Genomic DNA, 24,579 nt, shown 5'->3' with positions numbered 1-24,579 from the left:
CAATGTGCTGCCCCACCCCCTGCGCACTCCAGTCGTCATTGGAATAAACACGTCGCAGAGCGTGGAACTCGGCGGGGGAGCGGGGGCTCAGCAGGGAGGAGGGTCTGGAGGCCGGGCGCCGGCCGCTGCGCGCACCGCGCAGGCGTCACGCCCAGGCGCCCTCGCCGCGCAGCCGCCAGCCCCGCGCCCGCGCCAGCTCCTCCCAGTGCGGCGGCGGGGGCGCCGCGACGCACACCTCGGGCTCGTCAGACACTCGCACGCGCACAGCCGCGCAGTGCAGGAAGAGCGGGCCGCGCTGCTGGGCGCCCGCCCTGGCGCCGTACCGGCGGTCGCCCAGGATGGGAGCGCCCAGCGCGCGCGCGCAGTGCTGGCGCAGCTGGTGCTGCCGGCCGGTGACCGGGCGGGCGTCCAGCAGCGCGACCCCGGCGCCACGGTCCAGCTCCAGCACGCGCACGACGCTCTCCGCCGCGCTCTCCTCGCCGCCGCGGCGCACGGGCAGGCGCAGCACGCGCGGCGCGGCGCCGGCGGCGAACAGCGCCGCGCGGTCTGCGGGTCTCGCTTCCGGGCACGGCAGGTCCGGCGCGCCGACCGCCACCGCCGCCAGGTACCGCTTCTCGACCGTCAAAGCGGGGGCAGGCGGGGGTGGAGGGGCGCGCGTGTGTCTGGGGCCGGCCTCACCCCTCCGCGCCTCGGCCCGGCCCCCCTCCGCGCCCCGCGCCTTGGCCGCCCCCGCCGCCATGGCGCGGCTGAGCCAGGCGGCCGCCGTCTGACCCCGGGCCAGCAGCACCACGCCGCTGGTCCCGCGGTCGAGGCGGTGCACCAGGCGCAGCTCACCGGGGTCAAACGGCAGCGCCGGCTGGGGGCCCAGCACGCCGGGCGCGCGCGCGAGGTCGGCCAGGCACCAGCGGATGCCGGGGCCGCCCTGCGTGGCCAAGCCCGCGGGCTTGTTCACGGCCACGAAGCGTGGGTCGACGTGCAGAATGGCGCGGCCCAGCGCCGCCAGCAGGGCGCGGGGGGCCGCGGGGGCCGAGGGGCGTGCGGGGCCTCGCTCGAGGTGCTGCTTGGGGTCTGGCCGTTCCTGCTTGGGGTCTGGCCGTTCCTGCTTGGCGTCGCCCCGGTGTGACACACACCCCTCACCGGATCCCCATCCAAGCTCGGAGCGGGGGACCAGCAGGCGAGCGCCGGGGGGCAGCAGCGTCGTCGCGCCGACGCGCCTGACCTTGTCCTGCCCTGGGTCGAACGCGCGCACGGTGCGGGTGCGGAGGAGGCGGTGCCGGGTCGAGGTGGGGAGATTCGGGCCTCGGCGCCGCAGCCAGGACAGGGCTGCGGCGGCGGTGGGACAAGGGCGGGCAGGGGTGGGCGATGAGCTGGCCTGGCTGGCACGGAGGTGACGCAGTGAAAGGAGCCATGCAATACCCACTCCTGCCACGCAATCTTCCCAGGAGCACCCTGCCAGCGCACCTGTGACGCCCTCGTCGCCGGGGAGGAGCTCGACGGGTGGGCCTGCCTCCCAGCCCTCCAGCCAGGTGCTGAGGACTGTGGGTCAGGCCAGGGGGATATCGGCATCAAGCCCTTCAACGATCATCAGGGAAACTCGAATTGACGATTTCATTGAAAACCTCAGATCAGAATACAGCAAGCCTCCTTGCCTGGGGAGGCACCGGGCGCATGCATCCAGCGGACCAGTGATGATGCGCCGGGAGCCCAGAGGCCCGGCAGGCCTCGTCGCATCTACCCTTTACATTCGAAATGGGCTGATGACTCCCATAGCCCCACTGTGCAGGATTCTGGACACGGGGGGCTCGGTTCCCTAGGCGGGTCCACAGGGCACTTCGCTGTCGAATGTGTTGCGGCAGGCCGAAGACGCGATTGATAGGGATGTTCTACATAGCGATTTCAACGTCGCGCATGAGTTGAAGTTTTGCTCTGGGGTAGGGTCACTTTCATGAAGATGCTCTCCGGCAGGCAGTACTCTCTCAATGACGACGGGACGACTGAGCGATTCGCCAGTCTGGAAGCAGAGCAGACCTCTGTTCCCCTCCACAAGATCCCAACTCGTGCCCCTGAGCACTTTCACTGCACAGTAATTCGCCGTGTTGCAATGGATATTCGCAACTATCGGTAATTGCACGAGTTCAGCGATCGCCGGGAGTGCCGCAAGGAATCTTGGGGGCCATGATTCCATCCCCGGGAGTACGGAGCTTGCGACCTTGGTGGGCTCTGATCGATCTGACAGTCGTCCATCCTCACCAACTCCAGCCATACAGACCAAGCACTTTGCATGGTATGGGAGATCATGTTAGACACTATTTTGAGCGCCGTTGCTTCGGGTCTGAGCACGGTGCAAGCTTGCACCAAGCCATGGGCTTTGCCACGGACGCCCTCACAGCAGACAAGCTGTTCATCGTGATCAGCGACTTCCCTCGCCATATTGTGTCTTCAAATGAATAATTCCATCATTAAAGGGCGATGCAAGCATCGCATCGGCGGCTCATTGCCATCCGAGGTTATTGGCAGAGATGCATCACCTCCACCGGCTCTGCCCTGTGCAAGTGAGACTTCCAGGTGACCACGGACGCTGGAAAAATCCCAGACCATGCCGTTCGGGTCCTAATTTTCAAGAAGACAGTTGTTTCTTGGGCAAGATGATGGCTTCCGCAGGCTGAAGCAGCTGCATGCACAAGATCTCTGTTTGCCAGCCCTCGAATCGCGCCAGTCCGACAGGGGGATGACCATGACACGCTGGGTGAACTCCAGGCTCTACATGAGTTTAAATGATGTTGAATGTTATCACTGTTTCCAGCTGTGTAGGTCGGTGTAAGCCGAGCACATGGGGGTCTCGGCACTTCCCTAGCCGTGCCTGGCGAGCACACTCTTGGACGGGCCGTGCCCAAGTCCCTCCACACTTTCCAGGGCTCCACGCGTCAGCCCCGAGAATGAGACTGGAACTAGACTGCAGGCTCGATGCGATGCCCAATTTCCATGCTGGTTCTTTGCTGCGCCTCATGATACGAGCAGGGCGATTTTGATGTCGGGCACCAGGTACGGGGGCTGCCCATGGGACCAGAGCTGGCCGCCCCTCGGCAGGGACGAGCCCCACCCTGCATGTTGCTTTGGCTGACGTTACCCTCATTACACCCCCCCCAGGGCATGCTAAGCGCATAGGGAGTGGATTGGGGGCTTTTGATCAACCCCTCGACCGCTGTCCGTGGACTTGCCTGCGAGAGTCTGGGGGCAAGGTGTCCGAGGGCGAGACCGCGCGTCATTCCTGCTCGAGTGCCCTTCCAAGGATGGCATCTGCCATGTTATTTGACCAGCTCGGCGAATCGGTGGGTGCCGGAATGAGCATGGCGTGTCGAGGGGTGCCCGGCCGCAGGCGGGGGGGCTGGCCCTGCGCGCCCGGAGGCAGCTGGCCGCGGGCATGTCACGGGGCCCCCTGTGGGCCATCGCCCCCGCCCAGAGCTTCACCCCGGGCCGCAATGCCTACATACCTATCGTGTCGGGCGTGCCGCCCCCGCGTCTGCCGCCTGGGGTGTCGGCCTCATCCGGCTTCCGGACCGTCGTGCGTGTTGCTGCCCCCTCCCTGTTCATGGGCATCCCCTCATGTCTCATTCCCGTCGCCACTGTTCAACCCCCCTCCCCCTCTCCCTTACCCGCATTTCCCCGCAGCCCATTCCCCAGTACGAGAGCAGCTACCTACGCTTCACAGGCCTGGTGGCGCAGCTGGGGGCCTGCGCGCTGAGCCCCCGGCCCACCCACCAGGGTCGCGACGGTCCCGCCCTGCACCACTTCCTGGCGGCCTGCGGCGCGGGCGCGGGCCTGGCCCCGCCCCCCCGCCCCGCCGCCCCCGCCTTCCTTTCCTCGCTGGCACACGAGGTGGAGCGCCTGCGCTGCCTGGTGGCCACCGAGGGCGACGCGCTGTGGAACCGGGTGCTGGACGCCATCGCGGCGCTGCAGACCACGGTGGGCCTGCCCGCCGAGCAGGCGCGCCGCGCTGCCGAGGCGCTGCAGGCCACGCAGCGTCGCCTGGAGGCGGCGGGGGAGGCCTACGTGGCGCTGACCGCATTCGTGCGGCACAACGTGGCGGCCTGCGCCAAGCTGGCCGCCGCCTACGACCGTCACCCCTGCCCAGGCGTGTTGATTGGGAAAGGGGGAAGGGGGGGTTGCGTGTGCGTACTATAGGGGGGCCCCTGCGGACTGAATTGCAGGGCTCGGGCTGGGCTGTTTTAGGGCCATTGAGGGCTGGCAGTACCCCAGCTCTTGACACACCCAACCCCACCCATGCGCCCACCCATTCATGCACCCCCCCTGATCCTGCCCCTCGAATCCCCCCGCACCCCAGACCTGGCTGACCTGGTGACGGGCGCAGAGGGCTCGCTGGAGAGCGGGACGCGGCTGTACCTGGCCTGCCTGCAGCAGTGCGTGGTGGGCCACGGCGGGCTGGAGGCCATCCTGGTGGCGCTGTCGGACGCCTGGGAGCTGCTGCGCCACTGCCGCGCGCACAACGCGGCGCTGACGGCCTACCCCTCCGGCCGCTGGGTGGCGCCCCAGAAGTTCACGCGCGTGACGCGCAAGTTCTGGATGCGCGCCTGCGACGCGCCCGCCTTCAAGGCGGAGGTGATCAAGCACCTCCCCGTCCTCATCTACGGCGACCGCGCCAAGTTCACCGAGGGCGACGTGGAGGCCCGGCGCTGCCTGGCCGGCGCCGCACACGTCGCCGACGCCGCGGCGGTCACCTCGGTGTACTTTGACAACCCCGAGGAGCTGCCGGTGTACCACGCGCGCCTGCGCCGCGCCGACGGCGCCACGGCGGTGCGCCTGCGCTGGTACGGCGAGCGCGCCGCCGCCTCGCCCGACCAGGAGATCTTCGTGGAGGAGAAGGTGCATCGCGAGTCCTGGACCGACCACTTCTCCTCCAAGGAGCGCGCGAGGCTGGTACAGGGCGAGGTGGCCGCGTTTCTGGCGGGGCAAGACGTTGGTGGGTCGCGCCCTGCCGAGGACGCCGCCCTCCTGGCCCGCGTCCAGGCGTTCCTGGCGCGCGAGGCTCAGGGGCCCTTTTTGCGGACCACCTACCAGCGCACTGCCTTCCAGGCCAGCGACTCGGCGGCGGTGCGCATCTCCATGGACTCCGACCTGCGCATGATCCGGGAGGCGGGCGCGCCGCGCGCGCGGGACGACTGGTGCCGCGACCTGACCCGCCCCCTGGCCCCCGCCGACATCGTCAACTTCTCCTTTGTGGTGGTGGAGGTGAAGCTGCAGCGCAAGGCCCCGGAGTGGCTCACCCCCCTGCTGAAGTCCGGCAAGCTCCTGGCCGTGCCCAAGTTCAGCAAGCACATCCACGGCACCGCCGTCCTCTTCCAGCTCCTGACCGAGAACGTGCCGCACTGGTTCCTGCCGGACGCCGCCAACCCCAGCCTGATGACGCCCGCCACCTGGCACGAGCTGGCGGACAAGTCGGACGCGCTGCTGCGGGACGCCGCCTCTTGGCTCTTTCCCAGCGCTGACGGGGGCCGGCGCCGCGACGCCGATCCCGACCCGGATCTCGCGCCCAAGGCCTCGCTTCTGCGCCGCCTGGCGCGGCGCAACCGTACCGCCCCCGTCCTGCTGCAGCCCGGGGTCAAGGAGGCGGTGGGAACTGGAGGCGCGGAAGCCAGGGGCCAGTCGAGCGCCGGCGCGGAATCCAGGGGCCAGTCGACCGCCGGCGCAGAGTGGCAGGCGCCCGCGCCGCCGGCCCCTGCTGGCGGTGGAGGGAGTGGCGAGCGGGCCGTCGAGGAGGCTGGACACGCAGACGCGGCAGAGCACGACATCCTGTCGGGCTCTGCTGCGCACGCGCGCATGCCCACCTGGCCCGTGTTTGCGGCGGGGGAGGCGCTGCCGCCACCGCCGACGTGCGCGGGCCCTGGCGACGGCGCGGCACACCCCACGCGCACCCCCACGCCACCGCCGTCCGCCTTCACCGGGCCCAGCTCCACGCCGCAGCCCTCCGTCTACCCCGTGTCGCAGCTGGTTGCTGTGCCCATGATGCTCACGCCGCGCTCCTACCACGGCAACAGCGGCGGCCGCGAGGACAACGGCGCCGGCGCGCTGCAGCGCCACTCCTCCTCCTCGGAGCAGGGCCCCGGGAACGGCAAGGCCAAGAACACGGGGTCCTCCACGCCAGAGGACAGCGCGCGCGACCTGGAGGCTGGACGGGCGTTGCTGGGCTCCGCGGGCGACCTCAAGGTCCTGGGGGGCCAGGATGCCGTGACCCTGGCGGCCACGCGCTCGGGGCGCGTGCAGGCGCTGGTGCGCACGCGCGTCGAGCCCAAGACCTTCTTCGCCAACGAGCGCACCTTCCTGGCCTGGCTCCAGATCTCAGTCCTGGTCATGCTCACCGCGCTTTCCCTGCTCTCCGGCTCCTCCATCTCCGTCCCTGGGGCGGGGTCCGCCAGCGGCGGGTCCGAGGCGTCCTGCACCGACGGCCGCTGCTTCGCCTCCAAGGTCAGGGAGGGTTGGGAGATGTCTGGCGGAAGGAATGTTCCTCTTGCAGGGAGTGTTGTGATGATGGGCAGGGGACTGGATGCATCGATGGGATTGAAGCCACACATTCGCGTATCGCATCGTGTCAAGACCCCCTTGCCCTGTCCCTGAGCAACCACAACCCGAGGCCTCCTCCTCAACGTGTCCCTTCATTGCTCCTTCCTCCACCCCCTTCACCAGGTGTCGGGCGCCATCATCGCGCCGGTGGCCGTCCTCTTCATGGCGTACGCGCTGTACATGTACAAGAAGCGCACCATCCAGATCATGCGCCGCGAGACGGTGAGTTGTGAGGTTCGATGCAGCTGCAGGGACTGTATGTTCTGGAGGAGGTTTCCAGCAGTGCATCACGTGCCTGCTTTGACGCAGGCGGGTATCCTTTGTAACTGGCGACAAGCGTGTGGATTCTACTGGTCCAGGTTGTCACGACAGCCTCTCAAACATCCCTTTCTTGCAGGTCCGCTACGACGACCAGCGCGGCCCCGTGGCCCTGGTCATCATCCTGATCCTGGTCACCCTCATCTCATACATCATATCCCTGGTTTACGGCTTCTAGGCAGCAGCAGTTGATGGATGGGGGAAGGGGGCGCAGGGGAGCCCAGCTGGCGCTGCAGAAGTCAGCGGCATCTGGCACCTCCCAGCCCCCCCCTCCCCCCCCCCAGAAAACGTACACAGCACAACCCCCACACTAAACCATCTAGGTCCTGGCGGGGGCAACACCCCCGCCCCTCCCAAGCCGTGCACCCATTCCGCGGGCGGAAGCAGCACTCCCGCCCTGCTCTTTACTCCTCCCCCACAGTGATCAATTGGGAGGGGTCCTGGCTGCAATCCCCCCGCCCCCCCATGCGGGGTCCCCTCCCTGGCTGACCATCAGCTCTTTTTCTTGACGCTCCCTGTAGCCTGCCAGCTCTTGAATACGCTGTACACATCTTGTAAATTGTCCCCGTCCCATGTGAATGCATGGAGGTGTTATTGCACAGATCAATTGGGGTGGAATTAACGGGGGGGGGTGGAGGGTGAGGTGCGGCAAGCGCCTGCCACAAACGTAGGGTTCGCAGGAGGAGCCAACCACCTCGTGCTCTGGACACCAACGCGGCGGGGTGTGTGAGTGAATGTAGTGCGACACTTGCACGCAAGGTCGAATGAGATTGACATATCCCAAGGGGAATGGGGTCCATGGGCATCCTGTCCAGCACTGCCCAGCCTCCATTCGCTCAGGAGGAGCAGGACAGGAGCTCAATGCCCTTGCGGATTTGTCGGGGCGCGGGCACCTTCCAGGCGGATTCCCCCAGCCCATCCTTATACGGCCGCGCCAGCGCCTCCAGGTACGCCTCCAGGCCCTGCGTGTTCCCGCTCTCCACCTCGGCGATCAGGCTCACCATCACGTGGTTACGCGGGATCAGCGCCGGGTTGGCAGCGTCTTGCATCGCGCGGCGCTCGGCGGCGGGCAGGTCCTGGCCGGCCAGCACGGCACGGTACTTGGCCGCCCACGCACTCCAAGCCTCCACCCGCTCCTGTGTAAGAAGGGTGGGGCGGGAAGGGGAGGGACGGGAAGCTGGGGAGGGGAGGGTGAAAATGAGGGTGGCATGTGCACGTTTCCAAACACCTGCTGCTTTCAGGTCCAGCAGCCTTCTCCAGCGCCCCCCAGCTCCCCTCCTTCACCGCCCGGGCCCCTCTCAGCCCCTGCCACGCCAACGTCCCATTGCAGCTCGTAAAACATCACGAGGCCGTTCATTATATAACACCCCTCCACACCCACACACAGCACCTGTGCCAGGTCTTCGCCCAGGGCAGCGGCGAGGGCCGGGGTCAGGCCCTCCGCCCCATCCCCCGGCGCGACGCTCGATAGGGCGCGCCAGGTGTTGGTAAAGTCCGGCTTGTCCTGGATCATCAGCGCCATGAGGTCGCCGTACAGGCCGGGGTCAAAGTCGCGCAGGCCCAGCTTGCGCCGCATCGCGTCGGAGAAGGCGCCGGAGAGGGCCACCGTGAAGCTGTCCACCACTTCCTGCAGGCCCTCGCCGTCCAGCAGCCCCGCCAGCACAAAGGCCTTGCCCAGCATGAGCACATTGAATTGGCAGATGGCAGGCTGCGCCCTGAAAATGTTTTTTGGGGAAAAGGTCTTGTGCGTGTGAGGGAGATCAGAGGGTGGGGTTTGACACATCTGATCTGTGCGGGACTCGACAGGTCGCCGTCACTTCCAACATTCCAATGCTTGGCCGGCGCCCAGGCAGACGCACATGTAGGAACAAGCTCAGGCCACGACAGATGAAGGACTGCGGGTGGCATGATAGCAGGCCCTCTGCCTTCCCCTCTGAACACCGTCCATGCCTGCCCACCAACCTGAAGGCATATCGTCGGCCGGGCAAGTCGGTGGTGTTGGGGGTGTAGTTGGGGTCAAACCTCTCCATGAAAGCATACGGCCCGTAGTCAATGGTGTCACCTGCGGCATTGTAATTTGTGCATGCGGACGTGAATTACCCGTTACCGGCGCACGCCCGCCACGGGCTGGGAACCGCAAAGCTCACAGCAATCCTCTGGCCATTTGGTTTCCTGTACCGACTTCAGGACCCAGGAGAGCCTTCATCGACACACGTCCTCTCCCCGGACCCATCCAGACACCCACAGCCACACGCCGCCCTCCGCCACACCGCTCAACACACCCAGGATGCTCATGTTGTCGGTGTTGAGCACGCCGTGCACAAAGCCGACGCGGTGCCAGTGGACAACCGTGGCCGCCGTCCGCTCGGCCACCTCCTTCAAAAATCGGAGGTATTTCGGGTCGGGGCTGGCAGCGCCATCCTCCCCCGCCGCGCCGTTGCCTGCGGAGACCTCGCCATTGTCCCCATTCAGATGAGGGTAGTGGCGCCGGATGACGTGGTCCGCCACACGCCTCACCAGCCCCAGCTGCTCGCCGCCCCGAGCGCTGGGCAGCTGAAAGGTCCCAAACCTGACAAAGGAGCGGGCCACCCGACAGACCACCGCGCCGGGCTCCTCCTTCACGTCGCCATCATAAAACCTGGAACGCAATGGAATGGGGGGAGTGACAAGACGTAGCGTAGGACCCACAAACCGGCAGAGCATGCAGCTGCCTTGGATGACCCTCTAGAAGCAGGGCTACAGCAGGCCACACCTCTGGAGTCCTCACCCCGCATGTCCTCCCCCGATTCGTCTCCTCCAAAAGTGAACAAGGCCCTACATGTCTCTGTAGATGCCGGCACCAGTCGCGACCAGGCTCAGCGCGCGCGTGGTGGGAACCCCCAGCGCCGCCATGGCCTCGGAGGCAACGTACTCACGGAGCGAGGAGCGCAGGACCGCCCGCCCGTCGGCCATGCGCGAAAAGGGTGTCTTCCCGGCACCCTGCAGATGATGGGGCGAGGTGCGGTCGGATCGCAATGCCCAGGGTGAGGTTGGAAACTGATTCCATTCATCAAGAATGACTGGAAGCGATAGGGTGTTCTCTGAGCGGGTCCTCATGGATCAGTCCAAACCGCCAGCAGTCAGGCTGCTTGCACATCATCGTGCAAGAGGCAACCAGAGCACCGCCATCACCGGCAAATAACAGGCCCATCCCATCAATACAGGCCCCTCTTACACTCCACCAACCCACCTTGAGCTGCAGCTCCCAGTGCTTGCCTGCCTCGTTCACGACCTCGCCCAGGCAGATCGCGCGCCCATCTCCCAACTGCAGAGGGGGTGGGGGGAGAGGCGATCTGTTCCCGCTCAATCCTGCAACGACGTGAGCTCCCTTTGCTGACGTTCTCACGTCCCTTTCTTGTGTGCTCATGAGATGACCTGTCGTCGAAACCTCTCCCAAGCCCAGGGCGACACCAGGCCCCGGCTCCATCCCTGAGAGCCCCCGCAGATGCGCCGAGCACCCTCGCACCTGTCCCGCCCAGTACCCAAACTGGTGCCCGCCATAGCACTGCGCATAGGGCTTTGCCCCCGGAAGGGGCGCGTTTCCGCTGAAGATGGCTGCGAACTCTGGGCGCTGGAGCTCGCCCAAGTCCAGGCCGATCAACCGGGCCACCTCCTGTGATGCCGCCAGAGTGTGTGGCTCCGTGTCGGTGGGGGTGGGGTCCACCCAGGTGTACACCGCGTCCTCCACCTGGCAGGAAGGGAGATTGGAAAGCGGGGCTGCATGGGGCCGGCACTGAGCTACAGCCCGTCCCAGGGGGCAACACAGGAAATTGCAGCCACTACGGGCGACAAGAGGCCACTCACCTCGCGCAAACGGTTGAGCTTCTTCTCATCCGCGGGTAGGTCCTCGGTGAACCTGTTGTCGAATTTCAGGTTGTCCAGGCTGCGGCCCTTGACGTCTGCCGGGGCGGGCTCCGTCTGAGCCGTGGCCGTCATGACGACCGACCTTCGCAGCGAGGGGCGGTGTGCGGGGAGGGGGCTGGCCGTTCGGAGCCTGGAGAATGTCTTAAGGCAGTGCTGTAGGGAGGAAGCAGCTCCCAGCATGCCCGGGGCGTGGGGCGCCGGAAGTGATCGGGAGAGGGTGGTGTCAGGAACCTGTCTCACACCGGTATCGGCAGCATGCATGTGCATGAATGGAAAATGGGCGGTTGCTTTCGTGACGGTATGTGTGGGGCGAGTGTTCCAGCATTGGGAGCGTGGATGACATGAAGGGCATTCTCCTTCGACGAGATCGCTTCCTCCCAGTGGGACAGGAACTTCCACCTCCCCAATTCAGTAGTTATCTGGGAGTCAGGCCCCGCACTCTGTCAGTTTGAGCCCAATTTCGGAACAAGAATCTCTCGAATGGTTGCCAGTGGGCCACACAGGAGATCAGTCGATGTACGACACCTTCATCCGTGCGGGGCTTCTGTCTGAGGCTGTGTGAGCAGGGGCGTCAGAGGCTGGCCCTCCCCTGCATGGCCGCTCCCCGCCAGCTCCGCCCTGCACGAGAGGGGCTGCGAGCAGGGCTGGCCAGCCTCCTTCCCCGTCTCGTTCTCGTCCGTCGGCGGGGACCCAGAGCTGTGCTGGTCGGCGGGCGCGGGCTGGGGGCTGGGGTTGGCGACGGGGGCGGCCCGCGGGGCGGCGCCGTCGTCCACATCCCCGCCCCTGCCCCCCCCCCACAACCCCCCCGTCGGGGTCTCCAGGATCCACGGCCCGCGCGTCATCCCTGCCCCCCGCAGCACGCAGCGCCCTGCGCGCCTCGTCCCGCCGCCGCGTGGCCTCCACCAGCTCCCTCCAGGCCGCCGCATCCTCGTCCTCGCCCGCGTCGGCGACCGCCTCGCGCGGCGCCGCCGGCCCCGCCCCCACAAGGTCCACTACGGCGGGAGCGAGCACGCGCGGCGCGGCCCCGCCGCCGCCCTCGCCGCCGCCCCCCTGCAGCAGCGTCGCCGCCGCCACCTGGCGCTCGGCGGCGACCACACGGCGCGCCAGCCGGGCGTAGGTCGCCCTTTCTCCCCGGTCGTTGGACACCTCCACCTCGCGTCGCAGGCGACCGTACCGCGCCACCAGGTCGGCCCGGCGCCCGTCCAGGGGCAGCCCCACGCGCTTCAGCATCGCGCGCAGCGCTTTGTCGGACACCAGGCCGGGGACGAGCTTCGGGGGCAGGGGCAAGGGCCCCGTGGCGGCGGTGCTTGGCGCTGCCGGTGCATCCCTCCCGCCCTGGGGTCCCAGGGGATCTTCCTGCGGCGCGGCGCTAAAGCTGCGCCCCTTCCAGGCTGGGAGTCTTGTTCCATCACCTGCGCCACCTCCGCCGGGTCCATCCCCGGGCCCGGCGCCCCGCGCCAGACAGGCATCCACGTGGGAGTTTATGTAAAAGGCGGGGACGCGGCGGGCGCAGATGGGGCACGCCACAAACCCCTGTGCATGTGATTCGAGGAGTGTCAGGGTGAGGCAGCGGGGGGAATTAAGAGTACTCGGTGGGCGGGGCGGCGAGCCTCGGTGGGTTGCTGACGGGCCAGGGTCTGATCACGACTCGCGCTCCTCCAAGCGGTGACCGACAAAGAGGACACCTGCTCCTTGCCGTGCTCCACTCCCATGCCTACCCCGCCCCCTCACCTTGGGCGGGTCTGACTCGGGCGGGGAGGGTCCTCCAAGTCCAGGATTTCTACTGTGTTCTGGGTCACTCCCAGTGACGCACCCAACTTCGTCGGACCCACCCCCAGCCCCTGTGCGCTGACGCTTGCAGGGCACCTGCCCGCCGCTCCGCCCCCCCTTGGCCGGGCTGCTGTCCGCCTCACTGGCGGCAGCAGGGTCGACATCCCACTCACTGCCCGAGGAGCTCGAGCTCGCAGAGGGGGAGGCTGTGCCATCGGACCCCCGGGAGCCTGGCCCCGCCTCTGCCTCCGAGGACTTGCTGGAGGACCGGGTTCGCATGCGTTGCGGGGCAGGAGGAGGGGGCCCTGGCGCTGCCGCCGGCGGCGGGGCTGGCGCCCCCTCCAGCTCGGCGGAGGACGCTCGAGGTGGAGGAACCGGTCGCAGCAGGTCCAGGATCGCGCCCCTGGCCCTGCGGTACCTGTCGGCCGCCTCACGCAGCGAGTGGCAGGGCAGTAGGTCTCGCGCATCGCAGGGGTGGCGGCAGCCTGGGCAGGCCGGCTGACCGGCCTTCTCCTGAAAGTCCAGGCTGCCGCGGATGCAGGAGGCACAGACTGCAGCATGGTGTGAGTGGGAGCGAGTGTAAGAGGTCGTCGGAATGCCACAGCACGCACTTGCCCTGTGCACTGCGGAGCCTTGATCACAGACCCTACCAGGACCAGGACTCACAGGTGTGCCCGCAGCCACGCAGCATGAGGGGGGTGTCGTAGATGCCGTAGCAGATGCTGCATCGCAGGCTGACGTCGAGCAGCCGCAGACACTCGCCCTGTTCCGTGTCGGGGAAGTCGGTGGATTGGGAGGGCCTCTCACCCTCTCGCTCCCCCAGCATGGCGGGGTAGGGATGTCTAGGCCGTGGGGGCCCGCAGTCGCTTCACCGCACACAGCATGCTTGATTTCAACACAGCATAGGTACGCTACGAAATTAAAATCAGAAGTAGAGGCCTGTTGGAGCTGAGGTCTCGGTCGTTCAAGGACCCTCCGTGGTTCAAAAGCGATCCAGCATCCGGGAGCAGGCCGGAAAAGTACTCGCCAGGCCAGGCCCAGGGCGCAAGGGGTAGCTTCCAGCATACATTATAATAAAAGTTGTCTTCAAGCAGCTTCTATGACAACGAGTGCGTCCGCGATTGCAGAGTCCCTGCCTTTTTGGCGTGGGTGCACTCGCCTCTCGAAGGCCCCGCCTGCTCCCTAGCTCCGGCACCCCGGGCGGATGGCTTCGGGGCGCGGTGGGAGATGGCTTACCATCCTCCTGGCCCTGATCTTGATTGTAAACCCATCCTTGGCCTCCGACAGCGTCTCCGTCCTGGACCCCGCTGCTGCTGCCGAGGCCCCTGCCCCCGGAGCAAGGTGGGGGAACATGGCCGTGAGGGACAGGCACCCAGGTGGCCCATTCTCGCATCTGATCCATCAGAGTGCCTGCCCTGCTGCAATGCCTTTGGCATTCGCGCAGGGCGGACCCTGCAGGCCTGTACTGCAGGGCGCCATTGTGGTTGTCCTTGGACATCTGGTAGGTTGAACCCCCCCAAGTAACACCCCATGCCTGATCTCCCCCCACCCCCAGCCCCGCTCCCAACCATCTGCTGGTGAGCCTTGCCAACGGTCGCCTGGTGGCCCTGGACCCGGGCACCGGCGAGGAGGTCTGGTCCTTTGACTCCGGCGCGCCCCTCGTCTCCTCGGCTGCCTCGTGGGACGCGGCCCCCGCCCCGGGGTCGCGCCCCCCCGGCCCCCAGGACATCGTCTTCCCCGGCACCGACGGCAGCCTGTACGTGGCGCGCGAGGGCCCCGGCACCTCCCCCGTGCGCGTGGAGCGGCTGCCGGTGAAGGTGGCGGACCTGGTGGGCCTGGCGCCCTCCCCCGCCGCGGACGGCAGCCTGGTGCTGGGCTCCCAGCACACCACCGTTTACGTCCTGGACGGGGACACGGGGCAGCTGCTGCGCACCGTCTACGACTTCGAGGGCGACCCGGGCAGGCTCCTGCCCCGCGAGCGCGGCGGGGTGCAGGGCCTGCTGCGCCTCCCCGCCCGACAGGACAGCGACGATCAGGGAGGCAATGGGGCGGCTGGGAAGCGGGCGACGAGGGACGGCCTCGACGCCGATGCCGACACGCCACCCAGGAACCCCCCCCCGCGCCGGACCTCGGGGCCGGGCCCCATCAAGGGGCGTGTGACCATCACCGACAACACCGCCCCCGTCCCGCGCCGCACCGTCCTGGTGGGCAGGAAGGACTACGTGCTCCGTTCCGTGGACCCCCTGGTGCGTGCAGTCTGGCTGGATGGTGGTGCATGGGGTGGGGGGAAGCGGGTGCCAAGGGTGGTCCGGGGCGTGCTCGCTGCAAGAGCTGCTGCGCGGAATGTTGCTGGCATGAGATTCAGGGCTCGGCGGCGAGTTCCTCGCGCCACCACCCCATGCACATCCACACCCCGACATCACACCCCGTCCACCCTTCCCCCCATCAACCATTCCCCCAGGTGGGTGAGCAGTGGAACGTGTCGTGGTCGCGACTGGAGGCCATGGGGTCTCTGGGCGGGGGCTGCGTGACCCCGGGTCCGGGCACCGGCCCCGCCGACCCCGGGCTCCACCTGGCCGTGGGCACCGACCACTCGCTGCGACGCTACTCCGCGGCAGACGGCGCACAGCACTGGGCCGCGCACTTCGACTCCCCGCCCGTCTCCGTGGTCCGCGGCGCGGGCGGGCGCGAGCTGCTGCGCGCGCCCGGGGACGATCCGGGCGCAGACTCGCGGCCGGCGCCGTCGCCGAGTCTCCTGTCGAGGCTGGGCGCGGGGCTGTGGAGCGGGAGCGAGGAGCGGCGGCTGGAGGGCAGCCTGCCCGGGCGTGGCGCGCCGGCGGAGAGCGTCGTGGTGGGCATCATGGAGGGCGCGGGCATCTACGCCATGCCCCGGGGCCGCCTGGCGGTCATCGGCGACGGCGGGGACCCGGGATCCAAGACCGTGGCCCCACGCGGGCCGGCGCGCGCCGACGAGGCGCTGGGCGGCCCGGCGCAGCGGGCGCTGGAGCGCTGGACGGGGGCCGAGCGCGAGGAGGCGTGCAGCGTGGAGGCGGGCGCGGCCTGCCCCCCGCTCACCCTCGGCTCCTTCCCCCTCGCGCCGGGGGTCGAGGCCGGGCGGGGGTCCTTGCCTGCGCTGCCGGGCGCGGCTGCAGAGGCCCCCGGCGCGGGTAGTCGGGACGGGAGGCAGCAGGCGATGGGAGCGCCGCTCCTGGCGGCCGCATGCGTCCTGATTGCAGCGGCCGCGGCGGGTGGCTGGTGGAGGAAGGGGAGGGTGGCAGGCGGGCCCGCAGCAGTGCAGACGGTGGGGGGGGAGCGTGGAGGAGCATGGGGTTGCGTTTGGGGGGGGGGGGTTCTGATGATGATGAGGTCCAAGCTGGGACGCATGACATGAGATCCTGCAGGTCGAGGCGTGGACAGGCAGTTGACAATAGTCGAAGAAGGAGGAGGACTTGCCCCTGCTGCACTGGGATCCTTCCGTGCTGTTGCATTTCCCGCGAGTCCCTCACCAGCCCTGCATGAGCCCCCCAACCTCGATTGTACAGGCGCAGGTGCAAGCCGGCGCAGGCAGCCCCGCACCACGCCCGAGGAGGAAGCCGGGGAGCGCCCAGAAGAAGAGGTCGCAGCAGTCCCGCCTGATCGCAGCGGCGAGCGTCGATGCAGGCACGACGCAGGAGGGCCCAGCGAATGGCGTGCGCAGCGAGGCAGCACCCGCCTCGCCTGAGCGTGGGAAGTCTACGTTCGTTGTCGCCAACGTAGCGCCCCCTGCCGACGGCAGTGAAGCAAAGGACGGCGTGCCCCCGCCAGGGGCAACCCTGGCAGACTCCAACGGCCTGGCGGGCAGTGGCGAGGGATGCACGCCCGCCGCCTCCCCAGGGAGCTTGCAGGCAGCTGCGCCATGCGAGGGGATCCCTGCAGAACCCGAGCGCAGCCCCGCACCCTCGGACTCCGACCCTGCGTCCTCTGATCCACCCCCCATGCCGGCGGGCCCCACCCCCCTCCCAGCGCGCACCCTCCCGGGCCCCAGCCCCTCTGCGTCCCGCGGCGCGCTGGCCGTGGGGCGCATGCTGGTGGGTCCCGGTATCCTGGGCCTGGGGTCCGGCGGCACTGTAGTGTTCGAGGGGTCGCTGGACGGCCGTCCCGTGGCCGTCAAGCGCCTGCTGCGCCAGTTCTACGACCTGGCCGCCAGCGAGATCCGGACCCTGATCCTGTCGGACGAGCACGTGAACGTCGTGCGCTACATCGCCATGGAGGAGGACGCCCAGTTCTGCTACCTGGCGCTGGAGAGGTGCGCCGGCAGCCTCAACGACGTCCTGGCGGGGGGCGGGAGGTGTGGGGAGGAGGAGGGACGGAAGGCGGGGTGGCAGGCGGAGGCGACCGAGAGTGTGGAAGGTACGGACGGCGCCCTGCCCTCCCCCGCCTCGCACCACCGACGCCCTAGGCGCCTTGCCGCCGCCGACTTCTGGGACGCTGCGACCGGGACGCCGTCCGCGCTGGCGCTGCGCGTCGCGGCCGACGCATGCCGCGGCGTGGCAGCGCTGCACGCGCGCGGCATCGTGCATCGCGACCTCAAGCCGCACAACATCCTGCTCACCGCCGCCGGCTGCGCCAAGCTGTCGGACATGGGGCTCAGCCGCCGCCTCGTCCCCGACCAGATCAGCTTCGAGACGCTGGGCTCAGGTGGGATGAGAGGAGGAGGGGGGGGAGGGTGCATGGCTTGGGCCAGCATGCTTGGATGGGACCGGTGCGGAGAGAGCACTGCTGCAAATCGCCCCTGGTGTCTTCTGACTCCCGCGCTTTGAGAGTTGCCTGGTTCACGGGGTTGAGGTCCTTGCCACCACGATCTGGCCCTTGCTCTACATCAAGCGGGTGGTGGATGGGCGCGCTCTGCATCCATGCAGGGACATCAAGCAGCCTGCCCTGCTCCTCCAGACATGCTCCACACATGCCCTGCCAGCCGCTCGCCCCCCCCAGGAGCTCGCACTCGCAAGCACCCGCCCACTCTTTCGCTCGATCATGATCAGCAATGCCCACACCAACACAGGTGGCAGCTCGGGGTGGCAGGCCCCGGAGCAGCTGGCTGCCCGAGACGGGCAGTCGGCGAGGCAGACGCTGGCGGTGGACGTCTTCTCCCTGGGCCTGGTGGTATTCTACTGCCTGACCCAGGGCGAGCACCCCTTTGGCTCGGGCGTGGAGAGGGACGCCAACATCTTCCACGTGGGTTGGAATCTTTGAGAGGGGGTGCATGGCGAGGGGGCAGGTTGGCGGCAACAGATTGCTGTGGGGGGTTGGCATGTACGACAAACCTTCTCATCTCACCCTTCTTTCTATTACGGACAGAGCTCCCTCCTGCTGAAACTCCTTGCACGCCTGCTCACCCTCCCATCCCCGCCACTACCTGCAGGGCAAGCTGCGCATGGGCAGGCTGGAATCACAGGCCATAGCGGCGGACCTGGTGAGGGGCATGCTGGCGCAAGATCCCCGCCGCCGGCCCAGCGCAGCAGCCGTGCTGACGCACCCCCTCTGGTGGCCCTCGGCACAGCGCCTCGCTTTCCTCATCGACGTCAGCGACCGCGTGGAGGGCGAGGACCGCGTGGTGAGTTGTGACTGTTATCAGCGGATGGGGCCGGCGAGCCCAGTGAGAGTGTGTTCCCCTGGCCTGAGGTTGGGGGTCATGCTGCTTGTTGGCATCTGGATGGGTGGTGCTCCAGGGTAAAGTGACCAACGCCTTGGCTCCCCCTACCCGCAGGAGGATGGGTCGATGTATGAGGCGCTGGAGGGGCTGGGTCTGCTGGCCATCCCCTCTGGCAGCTGGGCCCCCGCGCTCGATTCGCGCCTTGTGAACAACCTGGGTGAGGCTTGAAGGGGTTGGGAGGGGCGTCCGCAAGAGTGTTTATAGCAGCATCGATCCCTGATGGTCTCGGTCTGCCAGTTTGAGCCCCCCTCGGACCCTCCAAAGGGCCACACACCGGGGTTGACTGAGATAGCCTCTGCATGTGTGCAGGCATGCCTCCTTTGCCATGTATCCCTCCACGTCATGTGCAGGCAAGTACAGGCGGTACAACTACGCCAGCCTGCGGGACCTGCTCCGCGTCATCCGCAACAAGCACTCCCACTTCCGTGAACTGCCGCTGGACCTGCAGGAGCGGCTGGGCCCGCTGCCGCATGGGTTCCTGGCCTACTTTGAGGAGAGGTGTGAGGAGGAGAGGGGTTGGATTGTGGTAGAGGGGTTGAGGATGTCAGAGGAAGAGGAACGGAAGGAGGTGGGGCTACACAAATCTGAGATGGTTGGCATCGTGGCACCAGCTCATCCTGCTGCAGCCACATCGGAGCTGGGCGCTCACTCTTAATCCAGTACGTACCCACAGATGTATCAGCGCCCCGTCCCTACACAGGTTCCCCTCGCTGCTCCTGGCGTGCTACTACTTTGCGGTTCGGCACTGCTCGGACGAGCCGGTGTTTGCCAAGTACCTCACGCCCGACAGCGCGGAGCTGGTGGAGAAGCTGGGCCCGCCCGCCGACCTGCGACGGACCCTGCCCGTCCTCCTGTCACCGGATCGGCCCCCCTTTGATCCTGGGCTCCGGGCGGAGGCAGGGGCCGGGTGGGCACGGGGCGGGCAGGGTGGTGCTGCGCCGCCAGCGGATGTCGAGGGCGAACTCCCACGCCGCCCCGGCCACGCCATCTGCGAGTTCTACACGAAGACCGGTGGGTGCGAGGCATGGGGCATGGAGAGAAGATGGGTCGCAAGGCAGGGGGAGGGTACGACCGCTTGATAGGGAAGCTGGAAGGAGTAATTGGGTGTCTGCAGGGGCTTGAGGTGGTCCCATGTTGCCTGGCATTCTTGCTCTCTTGGCCCCCAGCCCTGTGGCTCACGTCCGTCCCCCACACCTTGCATGGCCCGCTTTCATGCCAGTAATGCGAACCACTGCGTCCCCGCAGGCCACTGCAAGTTTGGGCGGTGGTGCAGGTTCGACCACCCGCCAGAGTACGCCGTGCAGAGGAACGAGCAGGGGCTGCCCCTGCGGCCAGGCACGCCCGTCTGCTCCTTTTACGAACGTTATGGGGCCTGCAAGTTTGGCGCATCCTGCAAGTTCCACCACCCCTCCCTGTCCGGCCAGCCGACTGTGCGGGGCAGCCCCTGATTGAATCTCTTCAGGCTTTGCTCACATCCTTCCTCGTGACCCTGCAGATTGCAGCCTTCTCCTTCTGCCCATTGACCCCCTTCAGTACACACCTGTGGTACCCCTTGTGGCCTGGCTGAGTATACACTCATGCCATGGCTAGGATTTTTGTAAACAGGGCTTGAAAGAAAAGTCGCTCACAGGTGCGGTGACAGAGCAGCAACAGGGGGGTCATGCCAGCGAGAGGTACACCTGGCCTTTATGCTGGGCAGTGATATCAATGCGAGGCCGATGTCAAAGAGGATGGTCAGGCAATGGTAGTGCCATAGCCAAGCATGCATGCTTTAGTGCTGGGGAAATAAATGGTAAGGGCAGGAAAATTAGGTCTTTAAGCTCGTTCGTTGTGGACTATGGCACAGTGGAGCCTGCGCATTGCTCAGCGGTCTTCAAAATGGGGTCGAGCAGGTCACCTCATGATTCTTCATGGCTGCAGTCCCATGAGAGGCAGGCGCTCACGAACCCATCTTGCGATGCTCGGACCTGGCTACCCCCGCCCCCGGATCGTGCCGGTCTGCCAGGTCCAGGCCATCTGCGGTGCCGCTGGCTTCATCCTGGACCCGCGCAAAAGGGGTGTTGCCTCCCTGCAGCTGGCTCTCCAGGAGGGCATTGAATGCGATGGCAGCTGCCTGTCCCCCTAGGCCAAAGGGAGAACGTTTCCTGGGGAGGAGCAAGAGCTCCCCTTGTGCCCCTGCCTCTTGCAACTCTAAGCTGGGAGCTGCAAAGTGCAGGGAGGGGTAGGAAATGAGCAATCCAGGTTATATGTTTATGGTGGAGATGAGTTACTTCCCATGCAAACTGAATTTCTAGACTCGTGACTTCTGTGTACGTGGTGAACCGGGATACGGAGAAGAAGTGCGCAAGACTAGCAGGCTGTTTGCTGGCTCTCCAAGCCTCGACAGGAATCCTGTTGCATTCATGCTAACTCAGACCCACCTGTCACAGAATTTGCATCCGAGTAAGGAAGCATGAGGAGCAGGCCAGAGCCCACTAGAAGGACCAGTACCATCACTGCAGCACCAAGCTTCCATGCCCTGGAGGCATCCTGAGTTCCAGACTGTGCGTTGACAAATCCAAAGAGAGGGGCTGATGACAATGGCACTGCAGTGAATGTACTGCACTGTGTTTCAATATTGGGTCCACCCAAGCACACTCATCACAGACCACTCACCCATTTGGCATCATGCTGATGGACGAGGAATTGTTTGAGGTTCGGCTCATGCTGCCTTAGGTCCTGAAGGATGAGAGAGTGAGAGAGACCTCTGACCTGTTCGACCGGCTGTTTGCTCATCGTCCGGATCATCCCGGGTACATATGGTCGGGGACGATGGCAGTTTGAATGTCTGAGCTCATCGCATACCGAATGGACGAGACGGGTCCTTACTTACTGAGCAAATACTGAGATAAGCCGTCAAAAAAGCAGCAAGCCCTTGGCCCCGGCCAGCTTCTCCAACCCCCCTCACCAACGAGCTGGGGGTACCGCTCCCGGTCCTGGCGATGATGCTGCTGCAGGTCGAGGCGCCGATCATTACTTCTACTGATGAAGATTGGATGTTTGAAAAGCTTCCTTTCCCTAAAGCGGTGTCCAGTTGGGCAGCAAATCGCCGTGCGAGGTGCCTTCCGTACCAGGGTCCGGGGAAAGGAGCTCCTCTTGGCCGGCTCTTGGGGTTGCTCGAGGTCCTGAGGGTTGAAGCTTGCTGGTATGATAGGCAGGACACCTGTTAAAATGATAATTCGCTAGTCAGAGCCTGGGAAGCAACCCCATTGACATATTCCGAGCTTTTGGTTCTCGGGAGAAACCGGGAAGATATTTTTGAATGCCTGCCGGACGTAGCATGGGCGCGAGGCTTTTGCTGTCCATGTCATACAGCGTCTCCTCAGCCGCACAGCATGGCGCGCTGCTGTCAATGCTCACCAAATGACTTGTCGAGACGCTGACTGGGCCCCTATGGCTGAACAATTTCTCGTTATATAGGACCGCGCATATGGCTTGGTTCGGGGACGACCCCGACGGTGTCTGCACGGGCCTTCTGGAGTGTGACTCCCTGGACCATGGTGCATCTACACCTCCAGCTGGAAGCCAGTTCATGACGGGCCTGGGGAGTCAGCAGGAGGAGATGGAGATGGTGCTGTGCTGCGTCATCCTGGCTGCCAGCCTAGCGATGGCCCTAAAACGGCTCTGGCACCGTTCTCGACAACGATCAGCCCCAAGCCCATCACCAGGGTGAGGAAAGAGGCCACTGGGCTCCCTGTCATCCTGCGGACACCCGTCTGCACCCTGGACTAACAACCCCACGCCTCACAGGTGGAAAGTGCGGTACCCAGCCCCCTCGGCGGCTCCCCCCTTGCGCCCCAGACCGAGTGGATCCGCGGCAAGATCTCCCGCGGCTCACACCTCGCCCTCCGCTGGGAACTACTACGGCCTGGGTCCAGGTGCGCTTTCCATAATATGTGGCTGGGATGTGTGTGCATGAGGGAGCTGGTCGGATAACATCGCTGGGGAACCTCGTAGACAGCCAGGCAGGCGAGCGGTACCACGCTCCAAATGAGCCGCCTGCTCGCTGGCAGGGCGTGCAAGTAGGGTGGGACTCCCATGGGGGGCCCCCTCCCAGAATGTCTCCTGTCCGCCGGTCCTTCCAGGCCGCCCCACGCCATCCTCACCCCCCCCCACACACACCCCCCGGCCAACTCAGGCGAAGCCGGGAGTGGCTCGGAGTCGGAGTCGGAGGGGGGGGCCTGCACGGTCAGCGCGTTGCGCGCGCTGCGCGCCTCCCCCGAGTTCCAGCGGTACATGCGGGCCCGGAATCTGGCGCCTGCGGTGCTGGAGCGGACCACGGCGAGGCTGCGCCTGTACCGCCGGCTCAGGCACCTCGACCCCGCCGGGTTCAGGAAGCTGTGTGGCAAGGCCCCCAGCTCCTACGACAGCCAGGTGACCTGAGGATGCATCATGGGATGGAAGTCGCGGGGCAGGTCACGCTCTGAGCTCATCCCGCGAGTCCGCGTTCTCAGTTGTCCTGCCAAGTCATTCGCCCTTCAAGCGATTCTCCCCCCAAATCGTGACACTCCCCAGGTCCCAGGCCTCCCCATCCGCTTGCTGGAGGCGCTGGTGTCGCAGTCGGTGCAGAGCCTGCTGGCGAGCGCAGCGCGGGCAGCGTGGCGGGAGGGCTGGCACTGGCCGCGAGTCGTGCTGGTGGTGCTGCTCTCCGCCTGGCTGGTGGGGGCGCGCTGGGGGGCGGGGCGCCCCGTCGCCAGCGTCCTCTTCAGGGGTGCGCGGAGTGGGTGCAGGAGTGAGTCATGAGTGAGTCATGAGTGAGTCATGAGTGCCTGCCTGGGCAGGCAGTTCAAGGGGTGGCCCAGGCGCCAAACTTCTCCTCCTTCACTGACTGTCGCGGGGACGCTGCTCGTGGCACGCGCGTCCAACCTGATCACAGCTGCCCACGCGCTCCAGCATGTCCGCCAGGGCGAGATCACCTCCCCCTCTCCCACCCAGATCTGTGGTACGAGGATGTGCGGTGGGAGCACCGGGCGCCGGCCTGGCGCACCATGCTGGCAGCCTCCCTCGACACCCTGCCGAACTGGCAAGCGCCGGGGGCGGGGATGCTGCTGGCCCTGGGTCTGCGCTGCCTCACAGCCAGCGGCCAGACGCTCGGCGAGCGGCTGGCGGGGCTGAGCCTCGTCTCCGAGGGCCTCGTGCACCAAAGCGACGATGAGGACGAGGACGACTGAGGAGATGCGGCGTGGCATGCCCCACCGCGCTCTCGTGTGGCCATTCTGCCGAGCACACGCCCTCCACCCCCCATCTCCTGTCGAGTGCCAGCCCCCAGGCCTGGATCCCGTTGACGCAACACCATGTCCTTGCCGGTCGCTGCTCTGGACCCCTCTCTCTGCACGCCCGTGCTTGACACCCCGCCTGACAGGTCTCGACTCTCCCTGCCACCCGTTGGCATGCACCGCATGGCCACCACACGCATCGCACCCTCATGTGGCCACCCCGGCTGCCAGAGCGTTGAGGCTTTGGGAAAGCGCGACCACCCCGGCCAGCACCCCCACCGCCTCGGCCGCCGCCAGGCGCTGCCCAAACCGAGACTGGAACTTGTCCGGGTGCCAGCGTACCAGCTCCGCACGGATGCACCGCCGCTGCGCCCCCGCATCCGTGGCACCTGACGAGTGTGGTTTGGGGGGGGGGGGGGGAGCACGTTGGTCGTCAAATAAGAGGCAGGAGCCGCTACCGGCAGCGATCTGTGGAGCCTCTGGCCTGCCGGGGGGGGAGGGGGACTGCAATGGCCAGACGGCCGGTCTGGGTGGCATGTCAGCCCTGCACCCTTGCGGTCGTGCTCGGGAAGGCAAGCACACCCGCCCACCCGCCCACGCACCGTAGAGGACGACGCGGCGCAGCTGTGCAGCATCCAGGTCCTGGGGCCCACTCAGGATCCAGGGTACGTCGCGCAGGCCAATGCTGGCCGGGGGGGCGGCCACGAAACGCTGCCAGCGGGCCTCGTACGACGCCCTGCGCGCGCCGGCGTCTCCCTGTATGGCGGGAGGGGGCCTGGTGAGACAGGATGGGCTTGGCCATAGGCAAAATGCGGGGCTGGCAGTGGCGGAGTGGGACGAGCAGGGAGGTTGTGCACCATGCGGCGGGGGAGCGATTCACCAGGGTACTCCTCCCTTTCATGGGCCAAACAGTATGGCACAGCCTGAGCAAGCGGTACCGGAATCACAGCAGTTCTAGCTCCCCCCCCGCATGCACCCACCTGGGCCACAGCCTCGCGCCAGGCGGCGTCCCGGGCTTGCTCATCCTCCAGGATCCTGCTCGACTGGCGGGGGGGTTCCGCCCGC

The 24,579-nt window shown here is 66.7% G+C and overlaps 7 protein-coding genes across 7 annotated transcripts in view; 3 read left to right on the top strand and 4 right to left on the bottom strand.

Moving 5' to 3' along the window:
- Window positions 1-169: 169 nt before the first annotated feature.
- Window positions 170-1,345, bottom strand: F751_2819 (RNA pseudouridine synthase 4, mitochondrial; the record flags this gene model as incomplete). The annotated part of the gene is made up of 1 exon (XM_011398132.1): window positions 170-1,345. A coding segment is annotated over one exon (1,176 nt), but the record flags the coding sequence as incomplete, so codon positions are not given.
- A 2,076-nt stretch (window positions 1,346-3,421) lies between these two features.
- F751_2818 (Vacuolar transporter chaperone 4) lies at window positions 3,422-7,072 on the top strand (the record flags this gene model as incomplete). The annotated part of the gene is made up of 7 exons (XM_011398131.1): window positions 3,422-3,616; window positions 3,670-3,714; window positions 3,883-4,117; window positions 4,343-5,628; window positions 5,761-6,480; window positions 6,700-6,798; window positions 6,974-7,072. The coding sequence occupies 7 exons, from the start codon at window positions 3,422-3,424 to the stop codon at window positions 7,070-7,072; spliced, it is 2,679 nt and encodes an 892-aa protein (XP_011396433.1).
- Window positions 7,073-7,730: 658 nt separating this feature from the next.
- Window positions 7,731-10,869, bottom strand: F751_2817 (UPF0061 protein; the record flags this gene model as incomplete). The annotated part of the gene is made up of 8 exons (XM_011398130.1): window positions 7,731-8,030; window positions 8,285-8,609; window positions 8,857-8,956; window positions 9,177-9,532; window positions 9,713-9,873; window positions 10,124-10,198; window positions 10,400-10,621; window positions 10,738-10,869. The coding sequence occupies 8 exons, from the start codon at window positions 10,867-10,869 to the stop codon at window positions 7,731-7,733; spliced, it is 1,671 nt and encodes a 556-aa protein (XP_011396432.1).
- A 2,902-nt stretch (window positions 10,870-13,771) lies between these two features.
- F751_2815 (Serine/threonine-protein kinase/endoribonuclease IRE1) lies at window positions 13,772-19,707 on the top strand (the record flags this gene model as incomplete). Its single annotated transcript, XM_011398128.1, has 11 exons — window positions 13,772-13,908; window positions 14,123-14,813; window positions 15,029-15,508; window positions 16,110-16,894; window positions 17,006-17,244; window positions 17,609-17,781; window positions 17,969-18,160; window positions 18,314-18,416; window positions 18,610-18,757; window positions 18,960-19,270; window positions 19,505-19,707. 11 exons carry the CDS (start codon window positions 13,772-13,774, stop codon window positions 19,705-19,707), a joined length of 3,462 nt encoding a protein of 1,153 aa, XP_011396430.1.
- F751_2816 (hypothetical protein) lies at window positions 18,987-19,247 on the bottom strand (the record flags this gene model as incomplete). The annotated part of the gene is made up of 1 exon (XM_011398129.1): window positions 18,987-19,247. The coding sequence occupies one exon, from the start codon at window positions 19,245-19,247 to the stop codon at window positions 18,987-18,989; it is 261 nt and encodes an 86-aa protein (XP_011396431.1).
- Window positions 19,708-21,830: 2,123 nt separating the features above from the next.
- On the top strand, window positions 21,831-23,469 carry F751_2814 (hypothetical protein; the record flags this gene model as incomplete). The annotated part of the gene is made up of 5 exons (XM_011398127.1): window positions 21,831-21,967; window positions 22,100-22,176; window positions 22,437-22,672; window positions 22,814-23,009; window positions 23,234-23,469. 5 exons carry the CDS (start codon window positions 21,831-21,833, stop codon window positions 23,467-23,469), a joined length of 882 nt encoding a protein of 293 aa, XP_011396429.1.
- Window positions 23,470-23,721: 252 nt separating this feature from the next.
- F751_2813 (NF-kappa-B inhibitor-like protein 1) overlaps window positions 23,722-24,579 on the bottom strand; it is a gene marked incomplete at both ends in the record, with an annotated part of 2,317 nt that continues 1,459 nt past the window's right edge. Inside the window, 3 exons of the mRNA XM_011398126.1 lie at window positions 23,722-23,903; window positions 24,117-24,270; window positions 24,495-24,549. Of these exons, the coding sequence (XP_011396428.1) occupies window positions 23,722-23,903; window positions 24,117-24,270; window positions 24,495-24,549 (391 nt within the window). The remainder of the gene's footprint in view (window positions 23,904-24,116; window positions 24,271-24,494; window positions 24,550-24,579) is intronic.

The sequence above is a fragment of the Auxenochlorella protothecoides genome (genome assembly GCF_000733215.1).
Source record: "Auxenochlorella protothecoides strain 0710 unplaced genomic scaffold scaffold30, whole genome shotgun sequence".
Taxonomy (NCBI): domain Eukaryota; kingdom Viridiplantae; phylum Chlorophyta; class Trebouxiophyceae; order Chlorellales; family Chlorellaceae; genus Auxenochlorella; species Auxenochlorella protothecoides.
Note: the sequence above shows the minus strand (reverse complement) of the source record. Positions and strands in the feature narration are given on the sequence as shown.